At 45.6% G+C, this 15,656-nt stretch overlaps 1 protein-coding gene across 1 annotated transcript in view; it reads right to left on the bottom strand.

Moving 5' to 3' along the window:
- Window positions 1–15,656, bottom strand: part of MTMR3 (myotubularin related protein 3) — a 204,373-nt gene that overhangs the window by 24,683 nt on the left and 164,034 nt on the right. The window contains 2 exon segments of the mRNA XM_020996651.2: window positions 4,981–5,094; window positions 10,913–11,012. Coding sequence (XP_020852310.1) covers window positions 4,981–5,094; window positions 10,913–11,012 — 214 coding nt within the window.

Raw genomic sequence — 15,656 nt, 5'->3', positions numbered from 1 at the left:
TCAAATTTTCTCTCTTCCTCCCTCCCCACCCACCCTCATTGAAAAGGCAAGCAACTCAATATAGGTTGTACATGTTGCAGTTATGCAAAACATGTCCATAGTAGACACGTTGTGAAAAACTAACTCTATTTCCCTTAATCTTATCCTGCCCCCCCATTTATTCTATTCTTTCTTTTGAAGCATGGGTCAATTTTTAACAGTGATACCTCAAGTACTTTAAAAGCTCCAATTCTATTTTGAGAAAATGGAATTGGGGTCAAAAATCTTCAAATATACAGGGAGTTGAGCCAAATTTATCAAAATAAGAGCCATTTCCCAACTGATAAATGGTGTAAATAGACAGGCAGTTTTCAGAAGAAATCAAAGCTATCTAAAATCAAATGAAAAAGTGCTTTAAATTACTACTGATTAGAGAAAAGCAAATTAAAACAACTCTGATGACCTACTTCACACCTATCAGATTAGCTAACATGACAGAAAAGGAAAATGTCAAATGCTGGAGGAGATATGGAAAAATGGAGGCACTAATGCACTGCTGGCAGAGTTATGAACTGGTCCAACCACTCCAGAGAACAATTTGGAACTATGGTCAAAGAGCTATAAAACTTTGACCCAGTAATACCACAGCTAGGTCTAGACCTAGACCTAACCCTAGACCTAAGTCTAGACTAAAGACATCAAAGAAAAGGAAAAGGACCTGTACATACAAAAAGATTTACAGCAGCTCTTTTTGTGACAGCAAAGAACTGAAAATTGAGGGCATGCCACCCATTGGGGAATGGCTGAACAAGTTATAGTATAAGATTGTGATGTAATCCTGTTGTGCTGTAAGAAATGACAAGCAGGATGGTTTCAGAAAAGACTGAGGACTTAAGTGAACCGATGCAAAGTACAGTGGGGTAGACCCAGGAGAACACTGTACAGAGTCACAGCAATACTATATAACGATCAACTGTGAAAAACGTAGCTACTCTCATCAAATCCATAACAACTTTGAAGGACGTGTGTGGGAAAAATGCTATCCCTGTCCAGAGAGAACTGACACACTCTGAATGCAGACTAAAGCATAATTTTTTTCCACTTTCTTTTTTCTTTTTCTTTTTTTTTTTTAACAACATGGCTAATATGGAAATATATTTTGCATGGCTTCACATATATAATGGGTATCATATCTCTTGCCTTCTCAAGGGGTAAGGGAGGAGCTGGATGGAGGAAGAGAATTTAGAACTCAAAATATAAAAGAAGAAAAACATAGGATTAAAAAAAAACCCCTTGGTTGTATCACCTAAAATGGTGCTATGCAGAGTCTGAGGGTCTTTAAGGAATGCTTGGCTGATACCAACTTCTGAATGCTAGTAGCCCTGATGGTCCACTCCATGGTCAGCCTGGATAGTCAATCTTAGGCTCAAAAGCCTTTAATCTTTAAGGGGCTACTTTACAAATGGGGCTTAAACTCTCCCAGTCAGTAGATACACCTCTTATAGGACACAAACAGGAGAATATGCTAATGTCCTCTCCCTGAGGTATGGGGGAGCAGGTGCTTTTTGGAGGAGTCAAATTTTCCGTAGGTAAGTAGATAAACGAGACATGGCTATAGTCATGTGCTATTTCAGCCTTTCTCATGGATTCAAAGGACCATTCTACTGAAGAGGAAATAAGAGCTAGAGATCATGGCAACTTTTAAAACCAAGCATTTCCTTTCTGAGCAGCTTTGAAACTAACTATAAACACTCATGGCAGCAGGTAGTTTTTAAAAACTCCTCCCAAATCTTCCATGTGGCTCCAAAGTCATGGAGCCTGGCCTGCTCAACTGCCCAAGGTCTTGCCCCATACTGGATGCCTGCCTGCCTGCCTATCCCAGCTTGTTAGGGCCAGCGGGCCTGGCACCGCCCCTCTCCAACAGCAGGTGGCACTGTGCTGCTGTAGCCCAGGCCTGGCCAGCTACAGTGGGATTTTGTCTGACTCTGGCTGGGCTGGACCGTCTCCAGGCCACCCTTACAAAGTTCAGTTTTGCCTTCACTAAGCTCCTGGTCCCTGTCACAGTTCCCTCTGCACTTGCCCCAGCAGCACTGGTCCCTGCAGGAAAGGTCAGCCCCAGCCCCATTACCAACAAGACAGCTCTGGTTTACAATGTATGTGATAAAGATGATTTTGTTGGAGCCCTGAGTCATTAAGTGAGGTGGGAAGTACCAGGTTCATTCCCCCAGAACCTTTGGGCTAAGCTGCCTGGCCCCTTGACTAGTAGAAGTCAGAATCTGAACAAAGGCCTTGTGACCAGGACAGCCCCGTCCACGGTAGCACCAACCTCTGTGTCACCCAGGCTTAATATCTCTCAGGACCCCAAGCCATGCCTCTGGCTCTTGCCTTTCCTCCTCACGCACACCATCCCCAGCTGGCATGAGATCTTCTCTAGGTACACATGAAGCCCACTCGCAGCAGCCTGCTTCCAGGAGTTCAGACTGAATAATCAGCTCCTAAGGGTGAGACCTACTGCTTAGGCCTTCTTGGGTAGAGTCCCACGGTGCCTCGCACAGGCCCGCCCACGTAGGGGGCACTGACAGGCAGCACAAGACAGGATGTCAAGAGATTTGGGTTCAGGTCCCCGGGCTACAAACGTGGGTCATCTCCCTCTTCCGGGCCTGGCTTCTTCCTCTTTTAAATTCGAGTGCTGGACCAGATGACTTCCAAGATGTGTTGCAATTGGGGGTGAGGGGATGTGGCATTCTGAAAGACCACCAAAGAAATGGGCACAGACACAGCCCGTCTGTGAGCTGCACGGGAGCCAATGTGGGGCTGCCTGCACAGAAGGTGGGCGTCCTGGCTCAGGAAGGAAGGGTTTCTCTTTCCCGTCCTCAGGTCCAGTTCTCAATAATAAAGGGGGAGTTGCTGCAGCACCCCCCAATAAGGCAGAAAAGAATGGCTGGGGCACACCAAGTCTCACCCTGGGAGGCTCAGGGGAATGAGCTGAGCACGTTTGACTGGAGAAAAGAAAACACTCCTGGGAACCAAAGCAGTGCCATGTCAGAGAAGACGTCCAAGCCAGCTGTATCTGAAGAACTTCTTTGGGAATCTGATCACTGCAGGTCTTCAGGTGGCCCAGGACTGAATGAGGTGAAAAAGGGACTTTTCCTTCTCCTCAGGGGGTCCTCCAGGGTGCAGGCTCCCTCCTTTGGCTGGTTCCAAGAGGATCTTGTGTGATGCAGTGGGAAAGAAGGCTGGAGATCCAGACGGCTCCGTCACATTCCCAGGCTGGCTCCTTGCCTATAGTGATATGGTCAGTCTCCTGTGGCCACTGCTTTGCCCTGGCCTCCAGTAGGGACGTAGCTGGGGGAAGCGCGTCTCTCGTGGCCCAGCAGGGGCCCTTTCCCAGGTGCTTGCAAAGGCAGACAGAGTCATCCAGGAACAGAGATACAATGGCTAGAGAGTGAAGGAAAGCGTGGAGAGAGACAAGGCCAAGATGACAAGTCCATGACAGCCTCAAATGAAACAGGAGCCCAGCCGCACAGCATCAAACCAGGGTCAGAGCTGCCATTTCTCCAGCCTTTGAAAGAGAACCACTCCTTTCCTCCAATATGCCTCCATGGCAGGGAAGACAGTGTCATCTCCACCACACCTAAGAGTCCAAGTGATTCAGCACATCAGAATTTTGAGCAGGAAGAAACTCTAGGGATGGCCTTCAATCACAGAAGAAACTGAGGTTACGTGAGTCACAGTTGCAGGGCTAGGACGGTGCAGAGCACCAAACCTGGAACCTAGGTCCTCATCTGAAGTCCACTGTTCTGTCCTTTATATGTGTTTTTGCTTCTAATGGAGAGAAACTAGAAAAACTCCACAGAAAAATCAAGATGCCCAGTCATCCTCTCCCAGCTACATGTAAGATCTGGAGGCCCAGAGCAACACTGCCAGCACACACGCTGCAACCGCTCTTCCTCTCAGGCTCACCCCACCCTCCCTCAATCAATGCCTGACAATGTGGCTCTGGCACCGTACCTTGGCCTCTGGAAGAGTCTTCTCCACACCTGGTTTACTCTTTCCCCTCCCACAGGGAGGCAGACCTCAGTCTGCTGGACCCCAAATATATCTACCATAGAGCTGGAAGGGCCCTTAGAGACTACGGAGTTCAACACCTTCACATGACAGATGAAGGGAACCTGCCCAAAGTCACACATTGACCGAGCAGCATTGTCTCTCTGAGTCTCGAGCTCACAGCCCTATTCCTCCAGGTAGCCTCCCCACAGGCAGCCCGGCTCGCTCTCACCGCTGCTCCTCCGGCCTATGACCCTCTTGGGATGGGCACTCTCTGTGCTTCCTGGCTGTGCTACATGACATTTATAACTGAGTCACCCATTACACTGTTCTCTGTTGTCTCCTGTGCAGTGGCACAGAAAGCACAGACTTGGAATCAGGGTGGGAGGGCTTTGCTGCCTTTGTGCCTTGGGCCAACAGAGTCACCTCTCTGAGCCTGTTTCCTCATCTGTGACCTGGGGATAACAGGTGCATCTCCAACCTCAAAGGGTTCTGGTGAGGAAAGAGTGTTGTAAACCTCGAGTTATTAAGAAAACACACAGATGCTGCTCCCACTCCGATCACTGCCCTGTAACTGGTGTCAGGTCACGACACGGCACCATCTTCTACTTCCCTCCTGACCTAAGCTCTCTGCAGACAAGGAAGGTGTCATTTTCTTACAAGTCTTCAGGAAGCTGAATAATCAGTGAGAGATACTCAACATGGGACCCTTGCTTCAGGTGAGAGATCAGAAGGTTTCCATGATTTCTTTTGTAACCTCAACCCACAGCACTATGGCAGCACTTTTACCACAGTGGGGATACCCAAGGCTTTGCTGGATGCTACGGTTTTCAAAACCATCTCATCTCCAGCCCAATTCATCCTTTCCACTCTCTTTTTTCGGGTCAGAAGTGAGCCAATAGCACCTTCAGGTACCAGAGACCACAAAGACCCACAGCGCCTTGGCCAGCTTACCTGTAGACCACAGCGGGGATGCGTTTCCAGGACCTGAAGCTCGCTACGCTTTCGAGCTCCTTGTCGGTAATCCAGGCTGGCACGATGAGCTCCTGAGGGTAGCTGCCACACAGCCTACAAATTGAAGACAGAAACAGAAATCTTAGAGGGGCCGACACAGGGCAGCTGCTGAGGCCTCAGGCTGGCACTAGACAAAACAGACAGACAAGAGTGAACGAACAGATTAATGAGGGGCATTCATAGGGCGCCTACTATGCGCCGGGCACCATGGCAAACACTTTATAACATCAGCACCAACAGTACCCATTTTTTATGGAGCGTTTTCCTTAAAATAATCCTACAAGACAGGCAGCAGAATTACTGTCCCCATATTCCAGACAAAGAAACTGAGGCTGAGAGAGGAGCAGTGGGGGTATGGCAGAGCCGATTCAAAGCGTGCTCTTCCGTCTTCATGGGATCCCATTTCCTCCCCAAGTGCCACAGCTGGTCGCTCGTGTCCTTGGCGTTCCTCCACTGCGCCTGCCTGAGCACCAGCCAGCTCTGTGTCCCTAACTCTGGAGAGGCCCAGCATCTAGCACAAAAGCAGGGGCAGTCTCTCAGTCCTTGTCCTGGCTGCCCACAGCTGGTGGGTCAGCTCTGAGCAGCACATGGCAGAACCCTGGCAAAGCCAGGTACAAGCAGAGGACAGCCAAGTGGATGGGGAGAGGATGAGAGGTCTGCGAGGATCAGCTGGAGAGCACTTGGGATTGGAGGGTATCAGGAAAAAACAAAAGGCATTAAACTGAAAAAGAAACCAGGACACTTACAGGGACACAACAGCTGTCTAAAAATATGTGCAGGGCTGTTAAATGGAAGAACAGCAAGCAGCTGGGTGGGGGTGGGGGGAGATGGAGAGATGGAGAGGCAGGTTTGTTAAGAAAACAGCAAGAACTGTCTGCAAGTGGACTGGGAAGCCTGATGAATTCTGCATTGCTGGATCAAGCAGAGACCTCCGAGGTCCCCCCCCCCCCAACTATGAGAACCTAGAACTACTGGGCCAAAAAGAATGACCTCCTGAAGTCGAGAAGCAAGTAGCCAGCAGAAAGCGATTCTTTGGGCTTCATTTGGAGGAAAACTGAGGCAGAACTCATGGCCCGAGATATCAAAGTCACCCTTCCAAATGCTTTACAGGCCTGGAAGAATTGGCCGACAGATAGATAGGTTGAGATGTCCCAACTAATGGGTATAAGCCGAAGCTCGAAGCCCACAGCCTGACCAAAATGAGTGCATCAACACAGCGGTCACTCTCCTACCCAGGCCAACAAGGAGAAGCCGCCAATAAATGTAGCCATGATTTCATGCTGGTATAGGAAGCTTTCCAGAAGCACATCAAGTCGGAGATGCCCTCTGTTAATTATCAATGAATGTCTCTGGTAGCCACTGGAGGGCATGCTGAATTCAGAGGAGGCTCTCCCGAGGTGCCACAATCTTCTTCTCAGCGGGCTTTTTTTTGCCGCCACTCAACAGCCCAGGAAGAGAGCAGCAAGGTCTGATGCTGGGATCTAACCTTTATGTCTCCTGCTTCTCTCCAAGTCAGCTGCTATTTTCCGTGTCCTGCTTCCAATTTCTAGAAGACCATAAGACATCTCAAGGTAGGATGGCAGAGTATGAAACAAGAACTGGATTTGGTACCTCAAGACTTGAGTTGAGTCTAAGTTCAGATGTTTCCGAGCTGTGAGACCATGGGCAAGTTAAATAACTGCCCTGAAACTCAGTTTTCCCCTCTACAGAATGGGGAAAATAACATTCACGGCTTAATTCACAGGGTAATGAGGAAAGTATTTTGAGTTATTATTATCCACAGGTGACCAAGAATGATTGTATTAAATGCCTTAAAATTCACCTACAGACAAATTTGTAGATAATGTTTAGGAAAACCAATAGCCATTTACAAATGAAATACACACCTTAAACCAAGGGCCACCTAACAATCACCACCAACTGCCATGTAAGCAAACACAAAGGAAGAGACAGAATGGAGATGTCAGTGGTAACTGCTCAGGCGCGTCTGCACTCAGGACAAAGCCAGATGTCTCCACTGCGACCATCTGAGAACCCTCATGCCAGCACAGGGTTGGGGAAAGTGCAGCGCTCCAGTAGGAAGGCCGGAGCTGTCCTGAGCCCAGGCAAGTCACATCACCTCTGGACTGCCAGAGCCCACTTAGCGGGCTGATCTCTTCACCCTGAGGGGAGTGGGCTATGTGACCTGTAACATGCTCTCCAGCACCACCGTTTCATGTGCTAATAGCTGAAGAACCCGTGACTAACTGCTTAGAAAGAGAACTAGGGCAAAAAAAAAAAAGGCCTTTTGCTTTTATTTTATTTAGCTGTTAAAAAAAAACAGTGCCCAATTAAACCTAAAATAGAATCTATAAATAGTGACCTTTTGTTATCAGGATATGTTTCTAAAAACCACCTGTCAACTTCTAAGGAAAAGTTTTCCCCAAACAGTCATAAATGCATTAAGAGAGAAATGAAACTATTTGCAAATGGATCTGTTTAAATACCAAAAAAAAAAAGCTTCAAATTCAAGTCTTAAAATACACTCCAATTAAACTATCTTAAATTGGAAAACAATGAATTCAAATAAAACAAGAACAACTGTTAAGACTCTGCCTACCTTTTTTTTTTAAGGCAGTTGGGGTTAAGTGACTTGCTCAGGGTCACACAGCTAGTAAGTGACAAGTGTTTGGTCCGAGGACAGATTTGAACTCAGGCCCTCCTGACTTCAGGGCTGGTATTCTATCCACTGCGCCACCTAGCTGCCCCCTCTGCCTATCTTTTGAAGAATCCACAGTAAGTTTTCAAAACAATGAAATTCATTTTTAAAAACTTTCCGAGTTTTGTTTTTTTCAAGTAAGGCTCACAGACTGCTTTTTGAATGCATCACCTTCCAAAGCCAAAGTATGTTTTACCTTCCCCTTGTATCAAGGACTCAAGCAACTGTAAGAGGAAATATCTGCTGAAACAAAGTAGGACTGATGGCCTGCTGCCCCTGGCCTTCAAACTCCCCCCAGAACAAAGAAGAAGATGAGCTACGCTTGGGCCAATGTCACCAATCCTCGTCAAAGTTTATGGCTAATTACTCAATACTGGTGGATTCTGTCTTTCTAGTTGAGGTGCTCTGCTAAGCTTTCACTAAACACCGAGGAGACTGACTCCAGACAAAGCAGACGTACAGGCAACAGAAAGGTTGGCCTGTCTCTGCTTGTATGGATGTTGCTGTTCAGTAGTTTCAGCCGTGTCTGACTCTTCAGGACCCCATTTCGGGGTTTCTTAACAAAGATACTAAAATGGTTTGCCATTTTTTTCCCAGCTCATTTTACAGATAACGAAACAGAGATAAACAGAGTTAAGTGACTTGCCCAGGATCACACAGCTGGTGAGGCAGGATTTGAACACACAAAGTCTTCCTGACTCTAGTGCCTGTGCTCTGTGCACTATGGCGCCACCTAGCTGCCCTAGAACACCTAGCTTGTGTGGAACAGGGAAATCTATCATGAGAAAAGACTGCATCAATGCCAACTTCTTGACCGCATCAGAGGGTCTCAGGGTGGACAAGGCCCTCAGAGCACATCTAGGCCAACCAGGACTAGCCCAAAAATCTCTCTCCTGCTTCCACCTGAAGACTTCCCGAGAGGAGGAGCCGACAGGTAGGCAGGTCCAAAGGCAGCCTAGTTTACTTCTCAATGAAAGGAAAGTTTCTTTACAGCAAACCTTTCAGTGCCAAACACTCATGCTATTTCAAGAAGGAAGTAGTCTTTCTAAGTGCTAAGGCAGTGAGAAAAACTGTTAAAGTATTAATTAATGTTTCTTAAATGTAATTGGCATATTAGTTTTAAACCAACTGTACAATGCAAACCAGCTCTATCTTTGTACTGTGTTTCTACATTCCTTTGACAGTTACTACTAGCCTTCTCTTTATCTTGAGGCCCACCTCACAGAAGTGAGGGGTGACCCCAAGACCTCAGAAGCTCTACCAGCAAGGCTCCTCACCAGATACTTGGGGGAAGGGTGTGTGTGTGTGTGTGTGTGTGTGTGTGTGTTTATCAAAGACCCTTAACCAAAAGGTATAGATAGGTGATCCCCCAATTATGGCTTGCTCCACCTGCTGCTCTGTCTTTCCCTCCACTCCCTCTCCCTTTCCCTTACCCAGGCATGCGATTACCCACCATCTTTATGCTAATGACTTCCAGATCCATTTATCCCATCAAGTCTCTCCGTGACTGAAGTTCATCTCCCACTGGGACATCTCCAACTTCGTTTCATAAGGCATGTCAGACTCAACCCTGTTCTAAACTTCCCAGTTTCTGTCAAGGGTACCCCATCCTTCTAGTTACCCAGGTTCACGACCTCAGAGGTCTCCTCCACTCTCAGCCCACATGGTCAGAAGTGCCAAGTCTGTCTCTCATCCATCCCCTTCTCTCTCCCAACAGAGCCACGAGCCCAATTCAGGCCTCCATCATCTCTCTTCTGGAAGACCACCGTAGCCTCCTAATTGGTTCCTCCCTTCTGCAACCCGTCCTCCACATAGGAGCCAAAGTGATTTTCCTAAAGCACAGTTCTGACTATGTTACTTCTCTATTCAAACTCCTGGGGCTCCTTATTCCAGGAACAACTAGGAATGCTCTTTGGCATTTAAAGTCCTTCAAAAACCCTCTCCACTCTATTTTTTCAGGCTTCTTAAACAGAACAACCCTTTAGACATTTGACAGCCTAGCCAAACTGGCAGCTCCTTACTCCATCTCCCAGCTATGTGCTTCTGAATATATGTGCACATAAACGGTGCTGCCTGCCCATGTCTGGAAGGCACTCCCTTCTCACTGCCACCTCTGAAAATCCCTAATTTCCTTCAAAACGCAGCTACAGCAAGAGCTTCCACATTGAGCCTTTCCTGATCGTCCCTGCTGTTAGTCTCCCCCCTCTCCCCAAAATTACCCTATTTATTGTGAAAATGTTTACATACCCACACTGTCTTTCTCTTATGGAACTCAAGTTCTGGGAGCACAGGGAGGCCCCCATTTATGTCCTTACACCCCAGTGCATAGCACAATGCCTGGCACACAGCGAGGTCTAGATCATAATTTCAGTGGATGGGAGGAGTTGTCACCGATGAAATCACAGATTTTGGGGAAAATGAAGTGAATGTATTTTATAATACCGCAGAGACCCTTGTATAATCAATGTGTAAGGTACCTTTCATGTCTATTTTATGGAATTTGGGACATAATTATGCTCTTTTCTCAATTAAAGATGCTTAAGTCGGAGATTTTTTTTAAGTTCAATAATATAGCATCAGTCAATCAGATTATCAGATGCCGAGTCCTTGGTCAGGAATGAATGGTTCAATCATAACAGTGTTACTAAAGAGAAAATATGACCCACTTTATACCTACCTGTTGTATGGTTTACAAACACATAGCAAAAGGGGGAATTACCTGTTTTCTCTCTTATCCCCCTTTCCCCTCCCTCCTTCTTCCCTCCCATGAACACACGCACTCACGTATGTACGTATGTATGTATGTATGCATGCATGCATGCATGTCTATGTACCCACACATACACATTTATACAAAATGAGAAGATCCCAGAATCTCTGGGTTGGAAGGGGTCCATCTCATGTAACCTGTACCTGGAAAGAAAATCCCCAATACATTTCCAACACGTGGTTATCTAGTCTTTACTTAGAGACTTTTATTTTTTTCTCCAGGGACGGCAACAGGGGCAAGTAGTTTAGAAAGTATCAACGAACACTTTCCAGATGACAGATTCAGATCTGATAAATAAATAAAGTTGAAAGAAGCCCAAGTTCAAACGATGTGCTGCACACAGGCTGGCGTTTTCAAGGCGGGCCCTTGGCCACGAGCCAGCTGTCTACAGGGACCCAGACAACTTACTGTATTTCTCATTGATGTTGGAGATCCTCCAGGCGTTGTTCATATCAAAACCCATCCGCTCAACTTCATTTTTAAATCTTGCCGTGACGTGCTCCCCTAGGGACCAAGAGCAGATGAGAAAGAAGTGAGGCAAGGCTCCCAGAAGAACAGCTCATCTGCTTGCTCATGACACAGCAAGAGTGGCTCTAACAAGAGCAACAAAAATGTGGTTTCCTACTTTTCAGAGAACATTCGTTCCTAACAGGCAACACTATGGCAAGATATCTGAGCAGAAATGGTGGCATGTCCCAAAATATCCCAATGATTAGACCTTCTCTGAAGAGCATCAGCGATCAGGCCCAGGGGAAGCTCAGGAAACAGCAAAAGGCTGGGTAAGGAGCTCACCGTGTGTAAGCACATTAACAAAACAAGGACAATTGGGCTGCACTAGCATTAAGGTGCTGCTGTTTTTTTCAAGAGAGAAATAAAGAGGCAGCAATGGAGCCTACCATTCCCTGCTGCTCTAAATGCCAGTAAAACCCGTCCATGCTCAGTCTGTTTACGTCATCATGACAATCATTAGGCAGTATTCTAAATATCCAGGAGTGCAGGACATAAAATAAACAAACACCAAACAAAATGAGTTGCAAGAGGAATCATCACAACATAAGCAGGTCTCCCAAATCTAAGGAAAAACAATGTGGTTTATCCCAGAGAACCTTCGACTTTAGGAAAGGAAATGGGGTGATTTCTCTCTCGAATGCAAGGCACAATTTCCCTATTTAAATTGCTTCTTTATAGTCCAAGCTAAGTTGCTAAAAGAGAAAAATACCCAAACGATGGGCTCCAGGGATGCAGGAAGGCAATAATCTGCTAAATCCAACCCGTTTTTAGAAAGGATTTGGAAGCAAAGTAGTTGGCTTCAAGACAAGGGAAAAAAAGTGCCTGAATGAGATGTACGCTTTGGTCCGCTCACCCATGAACCCCAAGGACCATGAGCCTTCCTGCCTCAGGAAGGCTTCGTTTGTCCCGTCTCATCACTCAGAGTCTCGAGAAGCTCCCTAAACTCCCAGGTTTGTTCAAAGATGAACAGAAATGTCTAACTTGAGGGAAGTGGAAGCTATGAGTGCCATGGGTGTATTACGTTTAAAAAAAAAGGGACAAAACCAGGTTAAGTCCAAGGAGCCTCTGGTGTCAACGTAGCCAGCAGAGACCTCACAGCACGGAGCATGTGCCAGGAGAAGCAAGCCTCCACCTCGGATGGGAATGGGGGGTGTGGCCGAGGTGGTGTCCTGAGTAATGACTTCAAGCTATCCCCAGTTTTAACTATTCACTTTATTACAGCTCACCCAAAACATCTAGCTAAGACCATGAATACTAATGATGAGGGGAAGTCAAACAAATGACAAACAGGCTCCCTCTTGGCTTCTATGTCTGACACAAAACAGCCACCCAGCCCCAGTCTGGCCATGCTGGACAAGATTCCCACTGATCTTCGGTGAGGACTACAGCTGCAGAGCAGTAGAGTCTGAAGGTCCCTTGAAGGTCAGCTGGCCCTACCCCAGCTCGCACTGAACCAAGCAGAACTCGGCTCCACAATGTCCCCAGTGATTCCCGTCTTTGTTTCCCTTGCCCTCCCCCAAGGCAATATGCTCCATTGTGGGTCATCCAGTCATGGCATTCCACAGATGGAAAAAAGTGGTTCTGGAGACTTCTAGAGGTGGAGCCAAGATGGCAGAGTAGAAAAGGCTGAGCTCTCCCAATATTCCTCTCCAAACAACTTCAAAATAACTCTTCAAATAGACTTCTGGAGCGGCAGAGCCAACAAAAGGTCAGAGTGAGACATTCTTCTGGCCCAAGACAACATAGCAGGTTGAAAGAGGGATTTGTGACACAGGGGCAGGAGGCTGGCCCAGAGACCACATGGATGGAACTGTGGGAGGACTAGGTGATGATGGCAGAAGTAGCAGCAGCAGCGGCTTTGGAAGCTCTTGAGGCAGAGGTGGTGAGGGGACCTGGCAACTGGTCAGAAAGAGATGACAGAGACATAGGACCAGACACTAGTAAGCGACTCCACTGCCTATACTGACTGCTAGGTCATAGGTCAAAGGCAGAGGAGAACACTTTTGTTCAAGAGGGAGTGGGAGCCCTGAAGGGCAGTATCATTTCCAGGATCAAGGATCTTAAGGAACAGTATTGTTTCTGGTCCCAAGGAAGGAGGAGCTCTGAGAAGTATCAACTGCAATTCCAAGGGATCAGGGGTCCTTCCTGGGTAAGGACCAGATCGCAGACCAGGAAAACACTCATTACAACTGTCCCCAGATCACACCAACTTCAAAGTACTGAAAACTTCCAAAAACCCAAACGAGCTCTGAAAACAGCAGCGCAAAAAAGGCTGAAGTTTGAGACAGTGCCCTTCTACCCCTACCCATGTCAGGAGAAGATCCTCCCAACATTAACAAAAAGTTCCACATCAAGAATTAGGGTGGAAAAATGAGCAAACAACAACAAAAAAACCTGATGACAAAAAAGCTACTATGGTGACAGGGAAGATCAAGAAATAAACTCAGAAAAAGACCATGAAGTCAAAACAGCTACAAGCAAAGCCTCAAAGAAAAATGTGAATTGGACACAAGCCATAGAATTTCCAGAAGCACTAAGAATTGATTTTCAAACTCAAATAAGAATGGTCGAGGAAAAATTAGGTAAAGAAATGAAAGCAAAGGAATAAATTTATGAAAAGACAATACTTTGGGGAAATGGGTTCAAAAATTCACTGATGAAAATAACTTCTTAAAAAAACAGAATTGGCCAAATGGAAAAAGTACAAAAGCTCACTGAAAAAAATAATTCCTTAAAAATCAGAATTTGACACGTAGAAGCTAATGACTCTATGAGACAGCAAGAAACAATAAAACAAAGTGATAAGACTGAAAAAAAAAATAGAAGAAAACTTGAAATATCTCAATGGAAAAACAACTGACCTGGAAAACAGAACAAAGAGAGATAATTTAAGAATTACTGGATTACCTGAAAGCCATGATCAAAGAAAGAATCTACCAGGGGTGGAGCATCTGTGGCCTGGAGGCCACAAGACCTGGAGGTGCTCAAGTTCGGCCCTGTGACTGAATTCAAACCTCTCAGAAAAATCCCCTTAATAAAAGGACTCAGACAAAAGGCCTCACCCAAGACCTAAAAGGCCACATGTGGTCTCAAGGCAGCAGGTTCCCCACCCCTGGTCTAGACACAGTATTTCAAGAAGTTAACAAGGAAAACTGCCCATATATCATAGAACCAGAGGGTAAAACAAAAACTGAAAGAATCCACCAATCACCACCTGAAAGAGATCCCCAAATGAAAACTCCCAAGAATATTACAGGCAAATTCCAGAGCCCCCAGATCAAAGAGAAAATACTTCCAGTAGCCAGAAAGCAACTATTCAAGTACCATGGAGCCAGTCAGGATCACATAAAATCTAGCAGCTATCAAAGTAAAGGAGGAAAAGGCTTGGAATATGATATTCTGGAAGGCAAAAGAACTGACTGCAACTGAGAATAAACTACCCAGCAAAAGTGAAAATGAACACTTAATGAAATAGGGGACTTTCAAGCATTCCTGATGAAACTGAATTGAACAGAAACTTTACCAAGGTAAACATGAAAGAGAAACCACAAGGGACTCAATAAGGTTAAACTGGTTACCTTTCTATATGGAAGATTAGACATGTAACTTCTAAGAACTTTTATCATTATTAGGGCATTTAGAAGGACTGAACATAGAAAGAGGGTGTGGGAGTAAGCCAATTATGTTAGGATGCTGTTAAAAAAAAAAGAATAGGTGAGAAAAAGGGATTTCTGGGAGAATGGAGAGAAGAATGGGGAAAATTGTCTCACACAGAGATAAAAGGAAGGAACAGCTTTTATACTGGAGGGGAAAATGGGGGAGGGCAAGTGAACCTCATTCATATCTAAAATGGTTTTAAAAGGGAAAACAAATACATATACTCAACTGGTAAGAGAACGCTATCTTACCCAATAGGAAAGCTGGAGGAAAAGAGGATTGGGCAGGTGTGGGGGTGGAAGATGGGGTGTGTGTGTGTGTGTGTGTGTGTGTGTGTGTGTGTGTGTGTGTGGAGAAGGCTTGGTGATAAAAGGGAGGGCAGATAAAAGAAGGCAGCAGTAAGAAGCAAAACAGACTTTAGAGGAGGGACAGGATAAAAAGAAAGATAAAGAGAAGAAAAGAGAAGGAAGGGAAATACACTGTTATTGTCATAACTGTGAATGGGATGAACTCACCCATTAAACATAACTGGACAGCAGAACGATTAGAAAGCAGAATCCAACAATATGTTGTTTATAAGAAACATACTTGAAACAGAAAGATACACACCCAATTAAAACAAGAGGCTGGAACAGAATCTATTATGCTTCAGCTAAAGTAAAAAAAGCAGAGGTAGCAATCATGATCAGACAAAGCCAAAGTAAAAATAGACTTAATTAAAAGGGATAAGCAGGGAAACTACATCTTCCTAAAAGGAACCACAGACAATTAAATAATATCAATACTAAACCTATATGCACCAAATGGCATTGCATCCACATTCTTAGAGAAAAAGCTAAATGAATTACAGAAGGAAATAGTAAAATTACACTAGTGGAAGACTTCATTCCACCATCCGATCTAGATAAACCTAGTTACAAAATAAATGAGAAAGAAATCAAGGATATGCATAGACTCTTAGAAAAGTTAGATATGATAGCC

Source organism: Phascolarctos cinereus, unplaced genomic scaffold (assembly GCF_003287225.1).
Source record: "Phascolarctos cinereus isolate Bilbo 61053 unplaced genomic scaffold, phaCin_HiC Scaffold_4;HRSCAF=312, whole genome shotgun sequence".
Taxonomy (NCBI): Eukaryota; Metazoa; Chordata; class Mammalia; order Diprotodontia; family Phascolarctidae; genus Phascolarctos; species Phascolarctos cinereus.
Note: the sequence above shows the minus strand (reverse complement) of the source record. Positions and strands in the feature narration are given on the sequence as shown.